The 27188-nt window shown below is 45.3% G+C and overlaps 2 protein-coding genes across 2 annotated transcripts; one reads left to right on the top strand and one right to left on the bottom strand.

Moving 5' to 3' along the window:
* Positions 1-7354: 7354 nt before the first annotated feature.
* Positions 7355-14136, top strand: LOC147574525 (CMRF35-like molecule 7). The gene is made up of 3 exons (XM_086687977.1): positions 7355-7512; positions 11816-12148; positions 13937-14136. The coding sequence occupies exons 1-3, from the start codon at positions 7473-7475 to the stop codon at positions 14113-14115; spliced, it is 552 nt and encodes a 183-aa protein (XP_086544103.1). The 5' UTR covers positions 7355-7472; the 3' UTR covers positions 14116-14136.
* Positions 14137-21209: 7073 nt separating this feature from the next.
* Positions 21210-25926, bottom strand: LOC112864489 (CMRF35-like molecule 1). Its single transcript, XM_025927512.2, has 3 exons — positions 25601-25926; positions 23998-24121; positions 21210-21662 (listed from the first exon to the last, which is right to left on the bottom strand). Exons 1-3 carry the CDS (start codon positions 25902-25904, stop codon positions 21560-21562), a joined length of 531 nt encoding a protein of 176 aa, XP_025783297.2. The 5' UTR covers positions 25905-25926; the 3' UTR covers positions 21210-21559.
* Between the last annotated feature and the right edge of the window lie 1262 nt (positions 25927-27188).

Here is a 27188-nt window from a genome sequence, read left to right as displayed (position 1 = left end):
AAAGTTTTCTATTTAAAGCTGATAACTCTACAACCATACCCCTTATAAGTAAACCAGCAACCTTAAATTCGCTTTACTACTGAATATGTTCCCAGATCGTGTGAACTTGAAACACGTTTGGGTGAGTTTTTACCTTTCTGAGTTTTAGAATGCCCAGTCCTTACGAGTACTTGCCTTCAAACTAACTCAATAGAGCTCTTTTGCAAATTAGTCTTAGCAGTACTGTCCAGAGATAGGGAAAATATCTCACATGTACAACATGGACACACACACACACACACACACACACACACACACACACTACACAGACAAGACACAAACAAAATCTTAATTTTGTTTGTACTACTATTTGTGGAGAGGACATGACAGGCCCAATTTTTAAATACTTCCCTCTATTGTTTTGTTTATTTATTTGTTTTAACATAAACTTTCCCCTAGAGTTTACATGTTGTAAAAAGGCCCTTAGGTCTTAGTGAAGATGGGGGGTAGAGAATTTGTATCACAAAAGCACAGAGCAAGGGTCTCACTTTTCTCCAGGGAGGATCCTTGGATCTTCTCTGCCTGTCATCAGAGGGGCTGGAGTCTGGGCACATGAGTCCTGCCAACAGTTTGTATTTTATTTATTTATTTTTTTAATTTTTTTTTCAACATTTATTTATTTTTGGGACAGAGAGAGACAGAGCATGAACGGGCGAGGGGCAGAGAGAGAGGGAGACACAGAATCAGAAACAGGTTCCAGGCTCTGAGCCATCAGCCCAGAGCCCGACGCGGGGCTCGAACTCCCGGACCGCGAGATCGTGACCTGGCTGAAGTCGGACGCTTAACCGACTGCGCCACCCAGGCGCCCCAACAGTTTGTATTTTAAAAGGGCCACTTTCCCTCTTTATTTTTTCTTGTTCTTCATTCTCAGGAGATTGTGGGTTGTGTTTACATTTCAAAGACATGGTAAGATTTATAATTTCAAGGGATAGAAAGAATATAAAAATAGTTTTTTCCTAGGATTTCAGGGTAATTGCTATTTAAATTTTACCTCTTTTTTCTTTTTAAAGAACAGAACATTTTTCTTCCAATATTGTAATCTTTCCTAATATTCACCAACATTATGAGAGGAATAAGCAAGGTTTGGAGATCCGTAGAATTAGGTGGACTTTCACTCATTTTTGGAGTTGTAGTTCTGGTTTTGTAGAGATTTGGGGTTTTTTTTAAATGTTTATTTATTTATTATTTATTTATTTATTTATTTATTAAAAAGACACAGAGAGAGAGACAGAGAGAGAGACAGAGAGCATGAGCAGGGGAGGGGTAGACAGAGAGGGAGACACAAAATCTGAAGCAGGCTCCAGGCTCTGAGCTGTCATCACAGAGCCCGATGCAAGGCTCAAACCCATGAATTGCAAGATCATGACCTGAGCCAAAGTTGGAGGCTTAACCGACTGAACCACCCAGACGCCCCTGGTTTTGTAGAGTTCTGTAAAATAAGGACCATTATTCTTAATTCCTCAAGACCTGGATTATGGCCTGAATATCAAGTGACTGCCCCTTCTTTTCAACTAATTTTGTTTCTTTATAACAAGGAGAATTTTAACTAAAATGGAAACCAATAGTTATATGCCTTTGTAATGTTTGTCTAAAGCATCTTAACCAAAACCTTTTTTCTAAATACAAAATATAAATTGGGCTTCTATAAGCCCCTAAATATCGGCCTTCAACTGACCATTTGTAGGAGAGCTTAGGAGAAATTTTGGTCTTTTGTTTCCTCTGTAAAGAGAAGGTTGCGTGTGTAGTCAAATAATCTTTGTAAATCCTCTCTAAATTTGGTAGGAGCTTCTGAAAGTAGAGGTAAGAGCCTTTTTAATTTAAAAGCTCTGCTGCTGTCCAGGGGACATGACTTTTTTGTGGTGGTGAGGGGTCTAGGATACACCTGCAAACACATTCTATAAGAATCCCTCAGTCTGGCAGAGCCTGGTTACAAAGCCCTGGAAGTCGGGAGCAAATTGAGCCTTATTGCCAGTGTCAAGTGCTTTTGTTAAATTCACTTTATGCGTTTTAGCATTTGTAGGAGCAACCTGGATACTTTGAGCCTAGAAATCAGGCCAGAATGATCTCTGTCAATCCTGTAGCAAAAGAGAAGTTAAGACAGGCACCTGGGGGCACCTGGGTGACTCAGTCAGTTAAGAGTCCGACTCTTGATTTTGGTTCAGGTCATGATCTCACGGTTCATGGGTTCAAGCTCCACATCGGGCTCTGCGCTGACAATGCAGAGCCTGTTTGGGATTCTTTCTCTTCCTCTCTCTCTGCCCGTCCCTTGCTCACATTCTCTTTCTCTCTCAAAATAAATAAATAAGTTTAAAAAAAAAGACAGGCCCATGAAAGCAGAATTTAAGAAGACAAAACAAAACCAAGGAACAAAGAAAAAAAGAAACAAACCAGAAAACAGACTCTTAACTACAGAGAACAAATGGATGTTTCCCAGAGGGGAGGGAGTTGGGTTTGGTGAAATAGTGAAAAAGACTATTTAGAGTCCACTTATTGTGATGAGCATTCAGTAATGTATAGAACTAAAAAAAACCCAACTATAATGGCAGTGAAAAAAAATCAATGGGATTCAAACAAAGGGGAATTTACACTGGACATGGACACTTAGTTTTGTCTAAAGTTGAACTTCATCAATCTTGTCAAGGGAGTCGTGAAGGCTAACCATGATACTAATAAGATAATTGAGAGCTCTATATGAAATATATATTTTAAAATGTACCCAGTTTAAAGGATACATCCTCTGGCCATTGGTGGTTATCACCTCCTAATAGCAACTCAAAGCAACAGCCTTTTTGTGGCTTGACTCAAGTCAGAAGAGGTGACCAGAGAAGGCAGAGGTGATGCAGCCTCCCATGACCCCAAAATTTACTCCTAACATTGGACTAAGAAAGCAAAGGCCTTCAGTGCACAGGTGGTAAAGATGGTTTAGTGTAATTGGTGTTTCCAATCCCCCACGAAAATATGATACATATCCAGGGTCAGACCCACTAATGACTAACATCACATAGGGTTCTTCCGGAATGCGACTTTCCAGCACTGACAAACAATGAGGGTTGAGATACAAAGGTGTCCATGGTCTGGAACCTCTCAAAACAAACACCCCTGAGAGCTGGCACAATCAGAAGGAGAGAAAGAAATTTGGATTCCTAGTTTATTTGATGGCTACCATTTGACCCCAGTAAGTGCACGCTCTGGAAGGTGGAGACCACAGAGAAAATTCTCACTGGTCATAAAGCCAAACACTTTAGACATAAAACAACATAAAAGGAAAAATCGAACAGCTTTATTGAAGCCTTGGTTCTTTGGGAGCCACAATAACACCTAGGAGGGATGTGTCATGGGGTTGGGGACTGTGTGTTGTTTACAGTGTACCTGCTCGCATGGAGGTTTCTTGAGGCTGGTGGGTGACCTAGTGTCAGTCTACCCCATTCCATGACCAGCTCATCCTATCATGGGAATCGTCTTCAGGTGACAAGAGCTCAAACAGCTTTTAAGTGCTCGACTTGTGTCCACCAATTTTGAAGCTCTGGCTTCCAAGATGTCCCTTAGCAACAGATGACAAACATCAGAAATCATATAGACAGAGGAAAACAAAGAGCACTTCTGGGATGAAATGGATCAGTAATGAAAGGACACTCAGCCAAATTGAACTGGTTGAACCACAAAGCCACTAAGCCCAAGGAACTAGGTCCACGAATATTGTCTCCTGCTCATCAAAATTGAGAGAGATAGGGACTCTCATCATGCTATTTCCTTGGCCTCAGCAAATAGCCATTCCAAGAGCCTGGCATGGTAAGAAATCTTACCTTCTGCTGGCTATATGTCATATGTCCTGGGGGCATCTCAGCTGTGGCAGAGTCTCAGTGAGCGGTGTCCAGCTAGTCCTGCCGACTACACCAACTCTTGGGGAGCAAGAATGTCCCATCCCCTTCTCAGGGAGAAAGAGTTCCTGGGTCCTTCAAGGTCCTTCTAGCTGGGCTAAGAATCAAATTCATATGAGATAAATTAACAGGAGAAATTAAAATTTAATAGCATGTATGTGGAGAACTCACACTGACATGGCAGTCAGGCATAAAGGGTATAAATGTCAATTTGAATTAAGGAAAAGGGGGTAGTGGTCTGGGAACTCAAAGGGGAAAAAAAGCAACTCACAGGAAGATGAAAACCAGTAAATGTGTGTAAACAAATGTTTGCCCTGCCATGCAGTTGGGTTACTCAGATAACATTTATCCCTCGTAATAACCCTTATCCTGCAAAGACCCTCCAGTTGAGATTCTTGTACATAATAAGGAAGGGGTAAAAGTTTCTCTGGAGCCCACAGGGTCTCAACTGCCTTTAATTCAGAATAATCTTCCTGTCAAATGGCCCATCTTGGAGCGTCCTGCCCACAGCCCCTATACCTCTGTGTTGGCGTGTGAAAACTGAGACTTCTCCTGGATTGGGGCTCCAGTGAACCCTTGGGCTTCTGCCCACAGCCCAGAAACTATGAAGGGATGATAGAAGGAATATTGGCCTCTCAAACTTTTCCCCCCTCCCTTTCTTTCTCAGGTTTGATTGAGGTGTAATTGGGATAAAATAAAACAATACACTTAAAGTGCACAGTTTCACACATTTTTCTTGTTGGTTTTACTACTTCTTAAATCTTACATATGGTACAACTTTGTGGTGGTGTTCAGTTCTATGTGTTTAACACACGGATAATTTCACGGAACCACCACCACAAACATGCAAAGCAATGCTATCACCTCGCCGGAAAGGTCTTTCACTCTGACTCCTGTTTCTTTCTTTGCAGGCAGTCCAGCTGGTGAGGTTAGAACTTCAAGTGCTGATGTGGTTTTTGTGGACTGTGGTTCCCACATGCACTGGTCCAGCTTTCTGGAGCCTTGCAGGTGCTCCTCTGATGTGCCCCCATGGGCGCCATCCAATGGCCAGTCCATGACTGGTGAAGGTCGTCACCAAATTCTCAAAGCTGGGGTATTCTCTCCAGGGTCTGAACAGGAGCGCACACTGGGGCGCGATCCTGAGAGACCAAGGGTCTCTTTCTTCATCTGCTTTCTCCTCTCCATCCCCCCACCCCCGGCCCCCGCCATTCCCTCCCAGCTTTCAGAACCTCCACCTTCTTCTTTCCTGGTCCTTTGGCTAGGAAGTTTGGAGAGCTGAGGCTTTTCTCTCCCCAGTCTGCTGTGTACTTCCTATGATTGGGTTTGCATCCAGGCCAAGCAGCCGAAGAACCAAGAGAGAGAAGATGCACTGGTATCCCCCCCTCCCCGCTCTTGGAGTCCAAGGTCTTTTGGGCAGCAAGGACCTTCCTCCTTCAGAGTTCTAGCAGTCGACCCCCCACTGGCTGCAGGTGGAATTGCAGCTTCTGTCCTGAGGCTTGCTGGGGACCTGGTGGAGGGAAAAACACAAACACTGAGGAAACTCTGGGAATATAAGCCCCATCTTCCATTAATGCTTCGTTTTACTCCTCCTCCGGAGCTCTTAAGATCCCTGCTGAGCCTGAACTTTCAGGATGTGGGATATAGGGTTCATCCTCAGACAGGAGAATATAGAAGGATATAGAAGGAAACATAATCAGGAAACTTACAGCTGGATTGGTCCAAACTTGGTCTGGTTTCCTTCTCCAATTATTTGCTAAGGTTCATTTTACAGGAAGCTCAGAGAGTCACTCCACGTATTCTGTTTGGGTTCCTAGTTGTAGTCATGAGGAGAAGTCTGTGGAGTGTGTTGACTTCATCTTACCCAAAATGGACCCTGCAGCATAGATTTGCAAGGGCAAGAACTTGGAAAGCAATCAACAGCTAACAATACAGGAAGAGTTAATTATGCTACAGGCACACAATGGAACATTAAGGCAGCTATTGAAAGGATTAAGTAAACACATGTGTAACGATTTCAAAAAGGTTCACGGTAAAATTTAAAACCTTTTTATTACAGTATAATGTACACACAGAGGGTGCACACATCAGAAGTGCACAGCTCAATGTATTTGCACAAATAAAACACACTCGTGCAACCAGCACCTAAATCAAGAAATAAAGATTTCCATTCTCCAAAGGGCTCTTCCACTTCACAAAACATTTGGGGAAACTAAGGCAGCTAGAGACAATGCTGGAGGCCACCTTCAAACATCATTACTCTGGAATTTGGAAGATGCTTCTGCCTGCATGTGGGAAAGCATAGCCTGTAGGTCAAGGAAGAGATGGAAGGGTAAAGAATTAGGCACAATACAACACACCTAATTCACATGGTGTTTTGCACACACATACTCAGCCCCAGTCAGCTATGTTTTGGCTCAATCTCAATTACAATCAGATAACCAACAACGATCAGACATTTGAGGCAGGCATGTTACATGAAAGAGAAGGATCAAAGCAGACCAGACCAAACCAAACATGACCACAGTGAGGAGAGTTTCGAAAACCTTAGCAAGCAGAAACAAAAAACTAGCTTTTGACATAAAAATATAATTCCCAAAGTAAATATTTCATCCAATGGTTGGAAGAGAAGATAAAGCACTAAAGAAAACAAAACCTTTCCAAGCAGTAGAACAAAAATGTGGGAAACATAAAAGAAAAAAGGAGACAAAAGAATTGATTCAGAGAGGAGAGGGAAAGGGAGCAGGGAACAGTCAGAGAAGGGGACACCTGAAGGAAGAGGGGATGCCTTTGTGAAAGTCACTTAGGAATCATTAGCATAAGCAGTTTTGGGGCTGGGAAGAGGCCAACAGCCCACAGTCAGGGGAAATCTGCCAAGGGTGACAGAAGGAGGGTCTAGGGCACGATAAGGGTGATGGGAACAGGTGATTTCCCCTACCTTATAATCTCCCCATGGCACTTCTGCCTCAGAGGAACTCAGGACTTCAGGGGTACCCCAAGAGGAAGGGGCAGCGGGTCAGGATCTGGGCTGGACAGGACCCAGGGCAGGAGAGGTGGTCTGGGAGAGGTGGGCTGCCTGGAAGGAGGTTCAGGATGGGGCTGTATGTCCAGCAAGGCTGGGTGTGAGCCCTGAGGATTGATTCTTCCCCACGTGCAAACCCAACGTGTGCCCATCCCTCCCTAGGACCCGACCCTGAGGTTCTGGTGTCCCTTCCCTGCTGCACTGGGTCACCTGGTTTGCTGGCAGCTGGCTCCCCAGGTCCTCACGCACAATTGCAATAGCACCCTGAACAGTGGGATGCTTTGCTTCCGCAAATCACGGAAGACATGATGACATCAGCCATATGCTCCCAAAGAAGGCACTGATTTTCTTCTAATTAATGGAATTAGGAAGTAACTGAAGAAAAAAATAAGGGAAGTAGATGAGAGAAACTAAAAAAAAAAAAAAAAAAAAAAGATTTAGAGAAAGAGCAAGCACTTTGCTTCTGAGCTCAGTTCAGTCCCCGGCGGGCAGCTAGCATTAGCTGAGCACCAGGGAGACATCCAAGGCAGGAGGACATGTGGCTGCTCCCGGTTCTGTTCCTTCCCATCGTCCAAGGTGAGTGGCATGGGCCCTTCAGGACTGAGCACCTGCAGGATTGGGGCAGAACACAGACAGGATCTGTCCCACAGGGAAATCGTAGGACCTTTCATTCATCCAGACACTTACTCTTTAAAAACTTTTTTGGAAACAAACAAACAAACAAACAAACAAACAAACAAACAAACAAAAAGAGCTTTTTCAGGGCACATGGGTGGCTCAGCTGGTTAAGCACCAGACTCTTGATTTCAGCTCATGTCATGATCTCTTGGTTTGTGAGTTTGAGCCCTGCATCAGACTCTGCACTTAACGTGCTCAGCTTGCTTGGGATTCTCCTTCTCCTGCTCTCTCTGCCCCACCCCTGCTTGCACACTAGCTGTCACACTCTCTCTCTCAAAATAAATCAATAAACTTTTAAAAATTACAAGAAAAAAGCTTAAAAATATTTTTTTGTTACCTGACAGGTACTAAGTTAGGTGTTGCGGAAAGAAAATAAAAATAAATAACATAAATGGTGTCTGTTTTCTAGGGCACTATTTGTCCTCCCTGGCAGATAGGTTGATAGACAGATGATGGATGGATGGATGGATGGATAGATAGATAGATGATAGTTAAATGCATGAATTCCTGAAGAATTTTTAAGGAGCTCAACCTCCAGCTGAGACCCACTCAGTCAAGGTGGGGTTCAGACATCTGGATCACTTAAAAACCTGCACAACTGGTGTTGACTTGTCCCTCGAGCAGGGAACGTCTCTTCTGAATTGCTCAGAGTACAGGTAGAAAGACAGGCAGTGAAACCTGGGTGTGACAGGCTCTCTGGAGAGTTGTTCACCCCCACAGAATAGCCTGAGTCTCTGCTCTGCATGAACCAAAGACCAGACAGTTGTCCAGAGTGGTTAGGGTAACAACTGAGACATCAGAGAGGGAAGGCCAGAGATTAGAAGGTGTGTATTTTGGGGATGGATTTCATATCTTGAAGACAGCTAGTGCTTGATGCTCCCAGAGGATAGGAGTTACTACAGGACCATTTGGCTGACCCAGCTCTGCTCCCTGTCATTGAACAGAACCACAGGGTTTGCGACTGGATGCAGATAGTGTTTCTTCCGGGAAGGAGGTTATCAGAGGAAATAAAATGACTTAATTTATTCATCCATTGACTTCGTCATCATATGTGTGGAAGAGAAAAACTCCGATAGGGAGATTTCCAGGCAGACAATTTTGGGAAAACTTGCATATTATTATGTTCTTAATGTGGAAGTTCATGCGGGGATAAAAGGGTTACAAATGTGTATTAGTCATAATTGCAACATACCACAGACTGAGTGACTTAAGCTATAGAAATTTATTTTCTCGCATTCTGAAGGCTGGGGGGTCAAAGATCAAGGTGCAGGCTGATTCAGTTTGTGATGAAAGCTCTCTTTCTGGTTTTCAGCAGTCACCTTCTCACGGTCATCTCCTCTTTGTTCACAAGCAAGGAGGGAGGGAGAGAGGGAGAGACAGAGACAGAGACAGAGAATAAGGAAGAGAGAGAAACTCTCTGATGTCTTTACTTGTAAGAGCACTAATCCCGTCCTGAGGTCTCCATCACGATCTCCTCTAACCCTAATGTCTTGCCAAAGGCCCCATCTTCAAACACCATCACATGGAAGGTTAAGACTCCAACATATGAATTCTGGGGCAATGCAAGCATTCAGTCCTCCACAACATAGAGACAGAACTGATCAAGCGGCAAACAGGGATAGCTCATCTGTTGTCATTTTGACATCACCACTACCCATTTTAAAATTAAAAAAAAATTTTGATGTTTATTCATTTGTGTGAGAGAGAGAGACACAGAGTGTGAGTGGGGGAGAGACAGAGAAAGAGGGAGGCACAGAGTCTGAAGCAGTCTCCAGACTCTGAGCTATCAGCTCAGAGCCTGATGTGGGGCTCAAACTCACAAATCCTGAGATCGTGACCTGAGCCGAAGTCAGACACGTAACCGATTGAGCCACGGAGGTGCCCTACCACCATCCCTCTAACTCGTCTTCTGCTTCACAGAGCAAAATATGGGAATCACATTTCCCTTAATCACCTTCCTTCTATGGGTTGGAGTTTGTCAATGGAAGTACTTGTCAGAGATTTGGAAGGTGGGAGAGCAGCCTTACACTCTGGAGGCAGCTGAAGGGCCCATGGGTGGGTTAGAGATTTGGAGTGACTTCTTGTCAGGGTCTTGGGAACCCTTACTCTGTTGGTGAAGACTGAGATGATTGGTGGGAGTTTCTCAGAGAATTTTTAGGATCTCAGCAGCTTCTTGTGGACTCTTGAGCAAACTCATTCTGGAGCTTTTGGCTGTGAACACAGGGTTAGCTTCCTTTCACTTGAATCAGTGGAAAGACTAGGACATAACTGCTCACAGCAACATTATTCACTTGGCCAAAATGTAGAAAAATCCTGTATGTCATCAACTGATGAATGAGAAACTGTATGTGACTTATCCCTACCAAGGACTGAGTGCCCATATACGCTACCACGTGGATGAACCTGAACAATTATTATGTTAAGTGACTGAAGCCAGAAAAAATGGCCATTGATTGTATGATTCAGTTCATATGAAATATCCAGAAGGGAGAAGTCATTAGTGGTTGCCAAAGGCTTCAGGCAAAGGGAAATGAGGAGAGATTGGATGTAGGGTTTCTTTCTAAGGTGACGAAAATGTTCTGGAATTAGAGGTGATGGTTGCACAGCTTTGTGAATACCCTAAAAACCACTGAAGTACAGACTTTAAAATTTATGACATGTGAATTATACCTCAATTTTTAAATTGGACAAAAATAAATCCTTAGTCTTAAACAGTATTTCTTCATTTTAGAAAGGAAGAAAATGATCACTGTCTTAACTTAGCTAATTGGAAAAAGAGCACAATGGCAATTTTGAGGAAATAAGAGGAATAAAATTATACATATGAAAACTTAATAACAGGAAATAAAAACAGTAACATCTACAAAGTAATCTCAAAACTGCTTTAGTGATGCAAAAAATAAGGAGGGGAAGAAAAACAGGAAGGACATCTTGTGGCATGTGTAATCAACAAAATCAAAGAACGTGTGTAGTCAGAACATGTGATTATAACAGATATGAACGCTTTAATTATTAAAGGTACATTCTAGGGGCGCCTGGGTGGCTTGGTCAGTTAAGCATCCGACTTCGGCTCAGGTCATGATCTCACGGTCTGTGAGTTTGAGCTCTGCGTCGGACTCTGTGCTGACCGCTCAGAGCCTGGAGCCTGTTTCAGATTCTGTGTCTCCCTCTCTCTCTGCCCCTCCCCTGTTCATGCTCTGTCTCTCTCTGTATCAAAAATAAATAAACGTTAAAAAAAATTTTTTTAAAAAAGGTACATTCTAATTGCAGGACTTTATGCTAATACATATTCCGTGAAATAGGTAACTTCCTGGAAAAAAACTAACCAAAACAATAGAACAGATTCAAGAACCATGGAAGAATTTGAATCTTCAACATTCATGGGAAAACAATTTCCAAGTTCGAAGAATTTGTCCCAATAATGAATTTGTCACGTAGTTTTGTAGATAATTTCTTAACACTTAAAGACACAGAAATTCCTTTGTTCTGTTTATGTGCTGATGGCCAGTGTTTTAACATAGGGATGTCCCCACAAAATCCAGATTCCTGGTTACTCTCGAAAAATGAAAAGATCGGGGCGCCTGGGTGGCGCAGTCGGTTAAGCGTCCGACTTCAGCCAGGTAACGATCTCGCGGTCCGTGAGTTCGAGCCCTGCGTCAGGCTCTGGGCTGATGGCTCAGAGCCTGGAACCTGTTTCCGATCCTGTGTCTCCCTCTCTCTCTGCCCCTCCCCCGTTCATGCTCTGTCTCTCTCTGTCCCATAAATAAATAAAGGTTGAAAAAAAAATTAAAAAAAAAGAAAAATGAAAAGATCTGAAACCACAGAGCCAACATCTTGCATGAGGGCAGTGGGCCAAAGTGTACTGGGGTCTTGCCTTTCCTTGGGTCATTTGCTCTCCAGATGACATTGGCCACAGGGAGGGGGAGGGGTGGGATATAGGATGCTGCCATTGCTCAGTGTGGGTGTTTTTGATTCTTGGAGATCTGTAGTTGTGCTCTTAGGTGATTTCTGTGGTGGATTTGACCCACTGGAATTTTGAAGGACAAAGATCTGTCTTGTGGAAGGTCTACTACTTCTTTGACTGTTATTCAACTCATCAGGTACTTGGGTTTATTGGAATCATTTGTGATACAGGAGGCTGTGGCTCTTCCTCAGGCAATGGGGTGTGGTGGTGACAGGCACATGGACTTGTATTTTTCAGGCTCATATCCCCTCATGGCAGTGTCAAATGCAGTGAGTGGCCCCGTGCGGGGCTCGCTGACCGTGCAGTGTCGCTATGAACCCGGGTGGGAGACCTACAAGAAATGGTGGTGTCGAGGAGCCAATTGGGACAACTGCCGTATCCTTGTGAAAACCAATGGATCAGGGGAGAAAGCAAAGGGTAACCAAGTGTCCATCCAGGACAATCAGAAAATGCACACGTTCACCGTGACCATGGAGGAGCTCAGGTGGAACGATGCAGACACCTATTGGTGTGGGATTGAGAAATCTGGAACTGACCTTGGGGTCAAAGTCAAAGTGACCATTGACCCAGGTAAGAGTATGTGTAAGTGTGGCTGTGTGTCTTTAGAGCCTGCTCTGTCCTGGGCCCTGAGGTTCCTCTCCAGTGACTTCAGTGTCACTCAGAGTGAACTGTCACACAGGGTGGTTGAGTCCTGAGTTCTCCTAGAACCCGAATGACCCCTTAGATGCTCTCACGGCTCCCAACACCTCCTCCAGGACTGGATCAAGCCTTTCTGGGCATGTGTTTCTCTGCACAGCTCAGTGTCTGAGTCTATTGCCCACAGAGATCAAGGTGATGGTCCCAGTTTCAGCCCATAGGCCAAAGGGACCTCCTTCCATGGGACCCAGAGACTCCAATTCCTGCCAATGCTTTCTTGGGCTTCTGGTGCCCTGTGTTCCTGCTCTTTCTGGAGTTTGGGGCTGGGACTTCATAGTAGCTATTCCCACCCTCTGCTCCATATCCAGTGTCAGAGGGAAAGGGCCCCAGCATAGTTGTGGTGGTGTAGTTGATTTCTGAGGTCCAGAATGGTCTCCATAGTCAAAGCGCTGTTTAAATCTATCAAATACTTTTTGTCCGTATCTATGAGATGATCATATGATTTGTCTCCTTTAGTCCGTTAATGTGGCATATTATACTTCTTAATATTCTCATGTTCACACAATTTTGCATTCTTGGGATAAACCCAACTTGGTGAGGATGTATTATCTTGCTTATATATCCCTGGATTCAGCTTGCTGATTTTTGGTTGCATTTATGTTCATGAGTGGATTTGCCTATAATATTTCTTATTGCACTGTCCTTGTCAGGTTTTGAAATCAAGATTATGTTAATCTAATTAAATGGATATGGGATTGCATCCTCTTTCCTATGTTCTGGAATTTTCTGTGTAAGATAGACATTATTTCTTCTTTAAATGTTTAGCAGATACGTCCATTGAAGCTCTAAGTGTCTGGAGTTTCCTTTTGGAGAGGTGTTTTATTACTTTTTTTAAGTAAGCTCTACACCAAATGTGGGACTTGAATTCCCGATGCTGAGATCAAGGGTAGCACATTCTACACACTGAGCCAGCCAGGAACCCATGGGGAGCTTTTTAATGATGGATATGACTCATTCAAATAATTGTAAGATGATTCAGGTTTTCTATTTCTCTTTGTGCCTGTTTTAGTATAATACATTTTCTGTAGAGTATTTTTTAATTAACTTGTTTTATTTTTTATTTTTTTAAATTTACATCCAAATTAGTTAGTATATAGTGCAACAATGATTTCAGGAGTAGATTCCTTAGTGCCCCTTACCCATTTAGCCCATCCCCATCCCACAACCCCTCCCATAACCCTCAGTTTGTTCTCCATAATTATGAGTCTCTTCTGTTTTGTCCCCCTCCCTGTTTTTATATTATTTTTGTTTCCCTTCCCTTATGTTCATCTGTTTTGTCTCTTAAAGTCCTCATATGAGTGAAGTCATATTATTTTTGTCTTTCTCTGACTGACTAATTTCACTTAGCATAATACCGTCCAGTTCCATTCCACCAGAAGTTTCAAATTTATTGGCATAAACTTGGTTAGATGTCCCCTTATTATCCTGTTCCCTTAGTATCTTACCTTATTATAATATGCACAGAATATTATCTGATATACCTTTTTTCATTTCTGGTATCAGTTATTCAGACCTCTCCTATCATCACTAATATCTTGCTAGGGTGGTTTTTTTTTTTTTTAATAACTGTTGCCTTTTTTGTCTTCTCTATTTTATATTTTCTTTTTACTTCATTAATTTTTTTTCTTCATATCTTTCCTTCCTTCTCCTTTCCTCTACAAGTGACCATGCAGTGTCACTACAGCCCAGAGTGGGAGACCTACGTGAGGTCCTGGTGTCCAGATGCTGATCTGAGTAGCTGCACCATCGTTGTTCAAACCGCTGGATCAGAGCTGAAGAAGAACCTTGTGTCCATCAATCAGAAAATGCACACATTCTCCATGACCATATGGGGAGAGTAAAACAACTTTTGAAAAAAATGACCTGTTGTGTTTCTGAGTTGCTCCCAGACGTTTTACAGAATGGCATCCCTGTTCACACCCGAAATTTGGAAATTCAGAGAAGGACCCAAGCTTAGAATTCTTCCATAAGTTCCTTCTTTGCTTTTTCTGGGGCACCTTTTAAATTAACCACTTGGATTTCATTCTGTGAAAAATCAGTGACCTCTTCCCCGACCCCCTTGTAAGTCACAGGGGCTCTCAGTCTCCTGCTTGTTTGTGGTCCAGGATGGGGGACTTCCCTTCCTCAAGCTCTCCCCTGGATCTGTAACCAATAAATGTTGTGACTCTGCTTCCATTGTGTGGGTGTATTGAAACTGCGCCTTTCATTAAAATGTCCCTATCCCTGGGTGGTTCATGTCCCTAAACTGGGAGTGTGGCTATGGAGGGAGCTACCTACCTGCCCACCCACGTGGGTGGTTGTGCCTCCTCATGCAGCGGGTCGTGATCTGCATCTTCTTAATTAAATGAACCAGCTCTGGCTTCTAAATACACACGGAGGAACTCAGGCAAGTCAATGCAGACACAGCCTGGTGTGGGATTAGGAGAGTTGGAGATGACCGTGGGTCTAAGTGACCATTGACCCGGAAGTACTCTTCCCTCATGCACCGCTGGCATCTCCTCAGCAAGAGGGAGCTAGTGGAAAAGTGAGCAGATAGGCCAACTTTTATAATTATTTGTGGATTTTTAGAAAGAGAAATTTTAAAAATACACAAAATGTAAAGTAGAAAAGTATGTTCTGTCTTCTACCCTACTCCCCTACCCACAGGTAGGACTATAACCAGTGTGTGTGTGTGTGTGTGTGTGTGTGTGTGTGTGCGCATGTGTGTGACTGCGTGTGTGTGCATGTGTGTATGTGTGCTTAGGAGAAATTCTATGTGTTGAAGCATATGTGTGTGTATATTCTTTCCCTCCCTCAAAGAAAAATAGCTATATTGTTCTACAGCCTGCCTATTTTCAGTTAATGTATTTTAAAAATCATTCCATAGCAATATCTATAGACTTTTGTTTTTCATGGTTTCATAGTATTTCATGGTATCTGTATATCATGATTTGTTTAATTTTTTTGTTCATGATGGACATTTCAGTTGTTGTGATTTTTTTGCAACTACCTGCAATTGTGTAACAATTCTCCTTGCATATGGGGCTTGATACACATTTATGGATATACACGTAGGCACATTCCTGTAAAAAAAATAGCTCTGTTACTGGTCTGTGCAGTTTTCAATTTGGTGCATATTACCAAAAAAGGTTATAACATTTCTATCCTTGCTGAATGTGTTAATAAATGCCCACCCCACCTTGGATGTGGTCAATTCTTTATCTTTATACTCTGAGTGGCAGACTTGGCATATTGATGCACATGACCTGGGCCCCCAGGCAGTGGAGAATGCTGTAGCAGATGGGAGTGGATGAGAGGGGAGAAGGAGTGGCAAAAGGCTGCCAAGCAGAGAGCTACCAGGTTGGTGATGGTGGGTGAGCTGAGAACCAACAGGACACCTGCCCTCATCGACAGAGAGAGGTTCCAGGCTGCCACCTGCTCCAGCTTGCAGACCTTCCCAACAGCGTCCCTCCTTACACTAGACTTTGGCAAATATCAACTTTTATTTGTAGAGGGAGTAGCACCTTCAAAAGTTTATGGGTGAAAAGAAAAGAACTCAACAAATCAAAGGAAAAAAAAAAAAGCATACTTCACAAAAGGCAATGCCCAAGGAAACATAAGCAAGGCAGCTCATATAAATAGTTCTACTCATTCTCCAGGAAATGATAGACAACAGGAGGATTCTAGAAATGTAAAGAGAATGAGGCACAAGATAGGGTGATGGAAAGCAAGCAGGCTGACCTCAGAAAAGAGAAGGAGCAGAAGAGAAAGAGCCAACGTTGCCCAGAAGAAAGAATAGGGAAAGAACCACAAAACCCAATGATAAGTGTGCCTGAAAACACACAGACGTGGTGCCCTGTGGAAATTTCATGGAGTGAAGTTTAAGTGAACCAGTATAAAACATGTGGAGAGGCAGACATTGGTATAGAAGACAGAGAGGTGATGCCACAAACGTACGTCGGCTATTCCCTTGGGGGAGAAAAGAGAAGGCAAAGGAAACATAATTGAATCGAATTAAAAACTATCCAGGAACAAAAGGATCTTTCAGACTGTTACTGAAAGCCCACCTGGTGACCCAGGAAAGGAACTGATACAGATGATCCACACCTAGAACAGTATGAAATTACCAAACCATGTGGATGAAACAGAATCATATGAGCTGGTATCAGAAACGATGATCAAATCAGAAGGTCATACCAGAAGGATCGTGTTGCCTGTGACAGAAATAGGCTAGCCTCATAACAACACTGCATCCCAGAAGACAGGGAGGAGAATCTATATGTTCTGAGCAAATGGCAGAATAGTCTGGGAATATTCTGGTAACAATCTCATGCATGAAATATAGCACCCTGAGTCCTTTAAAAGCAGAAAATCTAGGGGCGCCTGGGTAGCTCAGTCGGTTAAGCATCCGACTTCAGCTCAGGTCACAATCTCGTGGTCCGTGAGTTCAAGCCCCGCGTCGGGCTCTGGGCTGATGGCTCAGAGCCTGGAGCCTGCTTCCGATTCTGTGTCTCCCTCTCTCTCTGCCCCTCCCCCGTTCATGCTCTGTCTCTGTCTGTCTCAAAAATAAATAAACGTTAAAAAAATTTTTTTTTTAAAAAGCAGAAAATCTACATCATGATGAAGTATCGCCAACAAACAGATAAGTTAAATAGTGAAAAAAGAGAAGCTATGGTTAGCAATGAATATATTTTAAAATATACAAAAAACCATAAGCAATGGTGGGGACTATTACAGGACAGAATGGTAAATATCATAGATTCCAAGAATACTATGCTGACAGTATCAGCACTGGGTAGAGGAGGGTGGTAAGGGGTGAGATGCAAACGTCTTCATCTTTTAAGGCATAAAATCCGTAGATAGTTTAAGTGTGTCATTAAAAATAAAATGGTAGGGGTGCCTGGCTGGCTCAGCTGGTTAAGCGTCTGACTCGATTTTGGCTCATGTCATGATCTCATGGTTCGTGAGCTCAAGTCCCACTATCAGCTCAGATCCTACTTGGGATTCTCTCTCTCCCTCTCTCTCTTCCCCTCCCCTGATCACTCTGTCACAAAAATAGAGAAACTTATAAAGGATATAAGATGGTAATGTGGAGGCTTAGAGTTCAAGCAAAGTGCAGAGGGTGTCCAAGTGAGGGGCAGCTTGGCATGAGTGTCAGGGCCTCAGCAGGGTGAGGAAGCCCTCCCCACTGAGGGTCAGCTCATTCAGGGGTGACAGAACACAAGAGTGTGAGAAGGGCATCCACATGGAAGGAATTTGTGTGTAGGATATCAAAGCCCTCATAGGGTGGGGCTGGAGGTAGGGTGGTGTAGGGCTGTGCATGGGTGTTGAGGCAAAGCCTGTCTCTTCCAGGTGAGATTGGTTACAAGTGGCATTATTGACCCATAAGTAAATATAGGAAAGCTTCCAGAAGTCAAGTTTCTCACAGTGCAAGAGGAGAGTCACAAATAGAGAAAACCAGAAAACTAGAATGAGCCCTGTGCTTCTGACTGGGAATTGGGAGCATTGCAGGGAACTGATAGTTTCAGGCTGTCCCTGAAAGCCCATAGATGTGAATACAACAGGGAGTATGTTTCCATCAGTTACCTGTATATGTAGGTGTATCTGCAGAGGACCTAGGAAAAGGGACATCCTAATAACTAGAGAGCACCCAGCTCCTGGGCCTTTGGCTTCTTGAAAATCATTCTCCACTAAAAGGAAGTAGAGTTCTTTGAGAAGTGGCTGATTCCAGGGCTGGGACACAGAACTGACAAGTTGAGTCTTGGACATCTTGTGTTGCAAAAGAGGAAGAGGTCAAGGGCCAGAGAGACACATCAAAAGGACAGGAAGCTGCTTGAAGGGGCTCCCACTGGCCAAATCTGGGACAATTTGAACATCAAAACACATAATGGTAGTAATGGAGTGTAAACCCTCGGAGCAAAATAAAAGCCATTTTAGCATATATTGGTATAAGCATATAAAGGACTAAATTGAAATTTGATGCAGAACTGGTGATTTACATTGTTTCAAAGAACTTCTATGCAATACTTACTGATTATAAGTAACAGGGCAACTTTGTAATGAAGAAGTCCTCTGGCCACAACCTTCAGCAAGTGACCAAGTGGACCCCATTGGTAATGGAACAAATTGAAATCACGTGTGCCACCTGGCAAGATGCACGTCCTGAAGTCGAGGCAGGAAGCCGGTGCCAGAGCCCCTACCCCACAAGTGACAAAAATACAGCAGGGCTGCGACCCCAGAGTCTTCTGTTCACTTGTGGGTTCAGGTCTTCCCTCATGGTTGGCACATACTCAAGGCTTGGTTCTGCTTTCGATCGTGATGGGGTCTAGAATTTTGAAACCCCTTTTTGGCTGGAGCCCTAATGTCCATGGGACACAGAAGAAAGTCCATGATGGTTGCAGGTGGCTCACAAACTTGAGATGAAATATGTTTTCCAAGGAATCGGGGCCCCATGGGAAGGCATTTTCTACTATGTTAGAGGCCTCAGGAAAAAGAAGGGCCAGGGCTGTGTGGCCAAGGGGGCCACTTGGCTTCTCAGGCTGTCCTCATGCCCACCAGAGACAACAGTGGTGCTGGCAAGCCATAGCAGCCCTTTGGGGACCCTGAGTTTGTGGAAGGGGCCTCCATGTCACAGATCCCAAGACTCAGCTGCCTCCCTCTTGTTCCTGCCAGGACCCCTCTGGCCCCAGCTCTCTGTGTTATCTGAGACCCAATTCAACAAAGAGACACATGTAGACAAGTAAATACACCCCCACAGACTCTCTAGTCACCTGAATGCATAGCCGGACTTGCTGTTTTTCCCTGAGAGCTTCTGGGTAGAGCCCCAGAGCCTGAGTGAGAAGGTATCTCTTGAGGAGACAGACACCACCACCTGGACCACAGGATCAGGCTTGAGCCCACCTAGACCTTCCATCGCCCAGTCCATCTCAGTCCCACACCAGTGAGCTGTGCATCATCTGTACGGAGGTTCCCTCATGGTGACCGTGAAAATGAGGGTCTCCAGATGGTCTATGAGGGACACAGGGCCTCTCCTCCACTCTGTCACCAATGTGGTGGCTTCCACAAGTCTCTTATAGGCAAGGAGGTACTGTTTGTGGCACCAGAAATTAGTGTTCATCTTTCATTTCTCCTAAGATGGAAATGACATGCTCAGAGTCCCCCCACCATGGTGTCTATACCTTCTTTTGACCCCTCAGAAGCAGGGAGTCTAGAAAACACAGACTGATATCCTTCTCCTTACACACACAAGGGACAGGGTCCTAGTCAGTTCCCTGGGAGTCACCTCCCACTCTGATGATAAAGCAGGTATTACTGAACAATTCCATGAGTATCCAATGCTCCCTGCCATTGATCATTGTCTCTATAAGTGACATGAAACTTTCATTGACAGCCACTGTGTCTGAGGCAGGCACAGTCACATCTCCTCTGAGCATCTCCTGAGTCTAGACAAACTGGGCTCTAGGCAGTATAGGGGACATTAATCACTTCACTTTACACGTGAGGAAACTCAAGCCAGACTGAAGACACTTGCCCAGTGCCACAGAGCCAATGACACCTGTGCCAAAACTGGAAACAAAGCCTTTGATCACAAGCCTGGCGTAGTTTCTACCCTCAACCCCCAGGATGTACAAGGTTACTTCTGTTTTGGTGTGCCCACTCTATGTTGGTTCCTATTCCAAATGAGACCACCATACAAAGATCCAGCATAACAAATAGGGCACAGACACCATGCTAGTCTAAGCTTTTCATCTTAGCACTCTCTGATCTATTAAAATGTAGGAAAGGACCCCCCAAAATCTCCTCCACCATTATTCTAGACACTTGGAAAGACTTCTTAACTAATGAGTCCTTGGTATTTTCCCTGATTAGGGCTTCAACATATGAATTTGGGGGAAACATGGGCTTATAGTTCTAATAAAATGGTTCGAAATAAAATATGGATGCAAAAAAAGAATAGACAGAGCCCAGGAAGAATGTAAGTGGAGGAGAACCCCCCAAATCTTTATTGAGAGGAAACATGTATTCTCTTGAAAATTAAAAAAGAAAATTGCTTATTTGTTATTTTTTGATGAGTGAGTAAGAAGATGTTGAACATGAAGAACCCAGTATTCTGGGCTTGCAGTTGCTCACCTGAGGGAGGGGGTGGGGTAGGAAGGAGGGATGGTGGAAAGGCCAAAGGCCAGGCCAAACCCAGGAATGGATGATTGTTGGTCTGAACTGCCTGGAACATGGACAGTATCACAGCTGTTACGGGGAGATCTGAGCCTCTTAGACTGTCCCATCTAGATGGAAAAGTCCAAATGGTCCCTGGAGCCCCTGCACCTAAGGACCAGTGGGGTCAAGGTACAAACGGAGGGGCAGAAATGTATTGTTTCTTGTGACCACTGGGTAAGTCCTGTGTTTGGAGGCTACTGACATAGATACAGGGATAGGTGGATATTTGCATTGTTTCAAAGCCCCTCCCACAAAACACTTATACTTCACAGAGGAAAAAAGAGTACCTTCAATGAGCTTTGTCAAATTTATAATGATATATCTGTATACCTGTATTAACATCTTGTTTGAGATGAAAGTAACCCAGGTATTCCAGGCTTAACAAAGGTGATTAGACTGTGCACTTAGCATGAGAAGATTATAATATTTGAGGTATACATATACCATGATACATTTTTTTAAATACAGAAAATAATTGCAGACGTAGATCCCTATACTTTCCTTTAACTCTCTTGACCATCAGTGAAATTTTGCATCTACATAGAGGGAACCCTTGTCAGGACCTCTTTGAGGGGATAAAAAGGCTTATCCGGGCCTCTCCCTTCTACTCTCCCACCACTCTGTTGCTGGAAACAATCTAAATCTACAATTGGACTTAGAGTCACTTCACAACCTCTAGAATGGATGGCTCATACTCTTACATATAAAACATTGAAACAGTGTCCCCTCCAAAAAAAATCTCCAAAGAGTGCAGGAAAGATTTTAATAGGAAATGTATTTTATAGGATGCAAATGTATTTAATAGGAAATAGATTTTAATAGGAAATTTATGGCGCAAACAGATAGGATGTGGGTCAGGTGATGGTCCAACCCTGCCTTCAACCTTTTGTGATCAGACAATTCTTTCCCAGGAGGCACTGATGCAGCAGAAGGTGGAATCGGTGGACCTCTGTACAGCTGGCCCATCAGGGATCTTTGTCCATGTGGACACATTCTGGAACTTTTTGGTTTAGTTGAGGTTTTCTACTTACTGGTTGGTATGGAACTTGAAAACCCATCATTGGCCAGAGTCTTGAACGATGTAATAGTCATTTATCCTTGGCAGAGCCACTCCAGGGTTGCAAGGAGAGGAGGTACCAGGAGGATCCACACAGGAAGATTCTCTGCTGCTCCATTGATGGCCAGGGTCCCTGACCTGTGCAGAGCAGTCAGGGAGCCAGAGTTTAATACTAAGATCAGGATGAGGGGAGTCCTCACCTAACAGGGACCCTCATCTCCCTTGGAACTGCAGTCACTGCCCATTCCCTGATCAGAGGTCAGAGGATGCGGGAGAGTTGGTGACACAGGGGCTGTGGTTTTCCTGCTCAGGCTGACTTATTCTCCTGCTGGAGCCCCCCTGACTCCCCAAAGCACAGTAACAGCAGGTCTCCAAGCAGGGGCACCTTTTGTTGCTGCATCCCCCCACATCCTCTCCACGTCACCAGTAGGCCACCCAGGATCAAGGATTTCCCCTTGCCTGACTCTTTTGGTTCTACGTCTGTCCCACCTTATGTAAATTCTGCCCATCTTCCTTCCTTCCTTCCTTCCTTCCTTCCTTCCTTCCTTCCTTCCTTCCTTCCTCTCTTTCTCTCTTTCTTTCTTTCTTTCATTTATTTTTATATTTGAGAGAGAGAGAGAGAGAGAGCCTGAGCAGGGGAGGAGCAGAGAGAGATGGAGACAAAATCTGAAGTGCAGATCCCAAATTCTGTCCATCTTTCAAGCTAGGATATAATATTACCTAATACAATAGAGGAAAATTTCCACTCTCCTTTCAATCTGGATGCTTACCTTTCAGCTTCTCCTGGGAGGAGTCTCTTCCAGCTGTGACCCCCACCTGGTAGCACATAGAAGGTGCACTATCTCATGCACCCTGGACAGTGGGCACGCGGTCTATTGGACAGTTGGGCTCTTGCTCACATATGTCCCCCTGGCAGTCCCCATCAGTATCCAAGAGCCTCATGTCCTCACCCTCTGCCTCATCCCCTCCCCCACAAGCAGTGCCAGGACCCCCCTGGAGGCCATTCTGTTCTTTCTTTTTACCTGCCTCGAGCAGGATTTGTCATGTCCATTTCACAAAGGACTTTTCTTGAGGGAGAGGACATGCTGCCTTGCATTTTCCAAAATTATCTTTGAACCCACTGTGCTCTTTTCCCATGTTCCACTCTCTGTGAGGCTGCTGCCCTTCTGCCCTCCCACAGGCTTCCTTTTCTGCCCTTCAGTCCCCTAAAAGTTCTGCATCCTCCCTTCCCACTCAACAGAACTAGTCTCCAAATAGTCATGAGTAGGACAGAAGCTGGTTGTGATGCATAAGCCAAGTGCCTGGCCTCATTTGCACACGAGTGAACACACTATCCAGCGGGCCAGGCTCCAAGGAACAGGGACCTTCAGAAGGGAAGAAAGACAGACTGGAGCTCGAGGGGAGGTGGTGGAGGGCATTTCTGGCAGGAAATGCACCATCACCATGGCCTGGGATGGGGTGAAGCAGGGCAGGGTGTGTGCCCTTTGATGAAGGAGTTAATTGTTCTTTGGATGCCTGTTGAGGGGATTGGGCTTTAGGTTGATGGCCCAACCTCTCTACCGTGTTGGGAATGTGAGAAAGCAGGAATGCCAGCTTCCCACTCTTTCCCAGCATTTCCCAAGCACTTGGGAGGAGAGAGCTGGATCCATGGAACAGGTACCTGCCCTTGACAGTGGGCAGAATGACTCCCCCTCAAAGATGTCTTAATCCCCAGACCTCTGAATGTGTTAGATTCCTTGGCGCAAGAGAATTAATGATGCAGATGGATTTAAGATTGCCAACCAGCTGGCCCTGAGATGGGGAGGTGATCCTGGGGTATCTGGGTGGACCCTATGGAATCGCCAGTGTCTTTATATAAATGAAAGCACACAGGAAAGCCAGTGTCAGAGTAATGAGGGTGAGAAAGACTCGACCACCCCTGCTGGTTGATGGAAGAGACCACAAGCCAGGGGTGCAGTGGCCTCCAGAAGCTGGAAAAGACAAGGAAGCACTTCTCCCTCAGAGCCTCCAGGAGGAGCCAGCCCTGCCAGCACCTTGAGTTTAGCCCAGTGAGACTCATCCCAGACCTTGATGTCTAGAACTTCAAGATCATAACATCGTTTTGCCTTCAGCCACCAGGGTGGTGGTGATTTGCTCGAGCAGCCACAGGGAGCTAATCCAGAGCCCTTCCCTTCTGGCAACTTGAGGCTGAAAACACCTGTGCCTGTTTTGGCTGCTTGGGGGTTGGGAGGCAGGTCAGAAGGAGACCAGAAGCTTCTCTCCTACAGCCCAGCTGAACAACTTAGCTTAGGTTTCTTGTGGGGAGGGGAGCTCTTCAAGGACTCAGAGGTACAAAGAGGGGGCCCAGTGCAGACCTGTTTCTCCCCAGCAGAGGAAACATCAGAAGGGCCAATGGGGGCCCCTGTCAGAGTGCCCCAGGGGAGAGCTGTCCCAGGGCAGCAGTGGGAAAGTCTGTGGGTTCAGCTGTGCTCACCTGCTGTGGGGGTTGATCAGAACAATAGGCTGGCTGCTGTTGATGCCCTGGGTAAAAGGAGGAGAGGAAGCTGGACCGGCTGGTGTTCTTGCTACAGGCTTGGGAGAGTCTGTTGGATCAGGAGCTAAACACAGAGAGCAGAGCATGGTTGTGAGTGTCACAGGTGGCTCCCATGGTCTCCACACCCCACCCCCAGGGGTGCAGAACCTTTCTGTCTTAGTGCCACTGCTCAGCCATGTTAGCTTTCTCTGGCATCTTTTTGCTTTCTTATTCAAAACATACGATTTCTTATTTGCGGATAAATACCAGTTTACTACCTTGTGAGGGATTTAGGGTTACTGGTTATGTAGGAATTCACATTCAGTTTCATCTCCGTGTCCTATTAGACACAGCTCAGTATGTCAGAACCGTGTTCCCAATCCCTGAGGCCTTAAATCAGCCAGGCCAGCTCGTTTCTGTGTTCAGGCTTGCCTGAAGCAGGCTCTGTGCCACCTGCCCTGAAGCGATGTGACCCACGAGCTGGCAAGTCCAGGGTTCCCTGTATGCTGGGGCTGCCAAGTGCCCGCAGCTTCTGCTTCCCCTTGGGGCCCTTTCTGCCTACCTGGGGCTTGCTTTCTTACTTCTCCAGGTCTGCCAAGGGAAGGTCATCTGGGTTAAGGGTCCAGACTCCAATTCTCTTGCACCAACTCCTCCTCTACTCTTGCACACATCTACCACATTTGATGTCCTTTTCAGTGAATTTCTAGAACATTCTAAGACCAGCATCCTTCCCACTGCACACATTTGCACACATTTGCATATTCTAAGTTTGAAGAGACTTTTCTCTGCTCTAGAAATGGAGTGTTGAGTAACAGGTGCATTACCTACCTAGTGTCTGTGTGTCTGTGTGTTGGAGACACGACGCAGGGGTCCAGACATGGAGCTGTTGGGTGGGGGCTATAGCCTGACTCTCTTTCCAGGCTCTTCTCTTAGGAGGACTTAGTGCTTCTGGGGAAGCTTCAGGGGAGCCCAGGGTCCCCTCCAAGGATAGAGGCAGCCAGAAGAGAAGGTGCCTGCGCCACAGTGGAGTCTGTCTTTCCTTCTCCTAAAAATGAGTTCATAGTCCCTCACCTGCTCCTTTGTGCTGATGTTGCCAGGGGTAGAGGGGAGGAAGAAGAAGGAGGAGGCAGGGAGAGGGTGTCTTGACCTATAGCTGAGACCATCACCATCATGTCCTTATGGCACCCCACTCCTCCATGCAGGCCTGACATCACCCCACACAGGCTGGGATGTGCTGAGGGTGAATGTGACCGGGAAAAAAGGAGCTGCCTCCCCTGGACAAGCCTGTCCTGGCCAAGTGTGTCCTTCTCTAACCCTCTGGGGAGACCAGATGGACTCATGCGGCATTGTGGGGGCTCACTCTTTATTCCAGTCCTTTCCAGAATCTTAGTGCCCCCATCCATGATCTCACATGCACATACACGCTCACACAAGCACATGCACATGTGTGGCCTCAGGCAAGATTCCAGACTTCTCTCCATCCATCGGGGGAAGACAGAGAAACAGTCCTGACTCCTCTGGGGGTGGGTCCCAGGGGCCCAGAACACAGGAGGGTAGTGCCTACCTGGGTCGACAATCACGGAAAATTTGAATCCTATGTCAGTGCCGGTCTGCTCAATCCCACACCAGTAGGTGTCTTCGTCGTCATACCAGAGATCCTCCAAGGTCACAGTGAACATGTGTCGGCTGTGATTGTCCTGGATGGACACTCGGCCCTTCTTCACCAGTTGCTCTGACCCGGTGGTTTTAACAAGGATTTTGCAGGAACTCCAGTTCTTCCCGCGACACAACCATTTCTTGTAGAATTCCCATCCTGGACTGTACTCACAGGACACGGTCAATGTGCCAATTGCTGTGCCTCTCACCATACTCTCCTGGCAGGTGGAGAAGTGGCCTAGAAAACAGAAACCCAACATCCTTGAGCCCAGGGATGACCCGGGTGCCACTTGGGCTTCTGACCCTGCACTGAGACCAACCAGGAACCTCTGCCCTCTGTCTAATCGCCACATCCCACCTGTCCCTTCATCCCCCACAGGATTTCTTTTGCTGTCACCCATCTTGTGAACCCTCCTTGGGTCTTCTAACTGCCCAAAACAGGGGCATCTGCTCACTCCATCCTACTGACCACCCTCCCCTGCCTGCCCTCAAGCAGCACCTTTTCCTGGCAGCACAGAGGGCACACTGCAGCCACAGGTATATTTCTGAATCCCAGACTGGTGAGACAGCGTGGTCCCCTCCTCATCCCAGCCCCTGACAATCTAACCCCACACACCTACAAACCCTCAGCCTCCAAACTTACGTGAACTAAACACACACACACACACACACACACACACACACACACACACCAAACACACTCACTCTCGGACACGTGATTGCTTGTATTTTTACCTACATATCGTGCTCTTCTGTGTTTTCATACCTTTGTACATGTTGTTCCCTCTACCAGGAATATGCTTTATTCTCCATTTGAGGGAAAAAACCCTTAATTCATCCCTCAAGGCTCAGCTCCAACAGTGTCTCTTCTCTGGTTTCCCCGGTTCTGCAACAACTTGGTCACTCTGGTGCCTCCAGGGCACTTTGCCCCCATCTCGGGTGTTTTGTCTAGGACATTGGATTGCATCTGGTCTTTGGATAATCCAGAGCAGAGACCCAGGCAGGCTGATGTGTGGGGACGAGCAACTCTCCAGAGAGCCTGTCACCCTGGTTTTGCTGCCTGCCTTCCTCCCTGTTGTCTGAGCTCTTCAGAAGAGAGGTTCCCTGCTCAAGCTACAAGTTAAGACTAGTTGTGCAGGCTTTTAAATGATCCAGATGTCTGAACCCCACCTTGGCTGAATGGGTCTTAGCTGGAGACTGAGTATCTGCGCTCTTTAAAACTTCCTCAGGAATTCATGCATTTATGTATGAGTGTATATATGTGTGCGTGTATGCCTCTCCGTGCCCTCTATTTATCCATGCATCCACCATCCATCCATCCATCATCTGTCTATCCTTCTCTCTGCCAGGGTTGACAAACTGTCCTAGACACAGACACTGTTTGTATTATTTATTCTATTTCCTTGTCCAACACCTAACTTAGTACTTATCAGGTAACAGTACTTAAAACAAATGTTTTTAAATAAATAAATAAATAAATAAATAAGCATCTGGCT

Source organism: Puma concolor, chromosome E1 (assembly GCF_028749965.1).
Source record: "Puma concolor isolate L17-30 chromosome E1, mPumCon1.1.hap2, whole genome shotgun sequence".
In the NCBI taxonomy this organism is placed as follows: Eukaryota; Metazoa; Chordata; class Mammalia; order Carnivora; family Felidae; genus Puma; species Puma concolor.
This window is presented reverse-complemented; position numbering and strand designations above follow the sequence as displayed.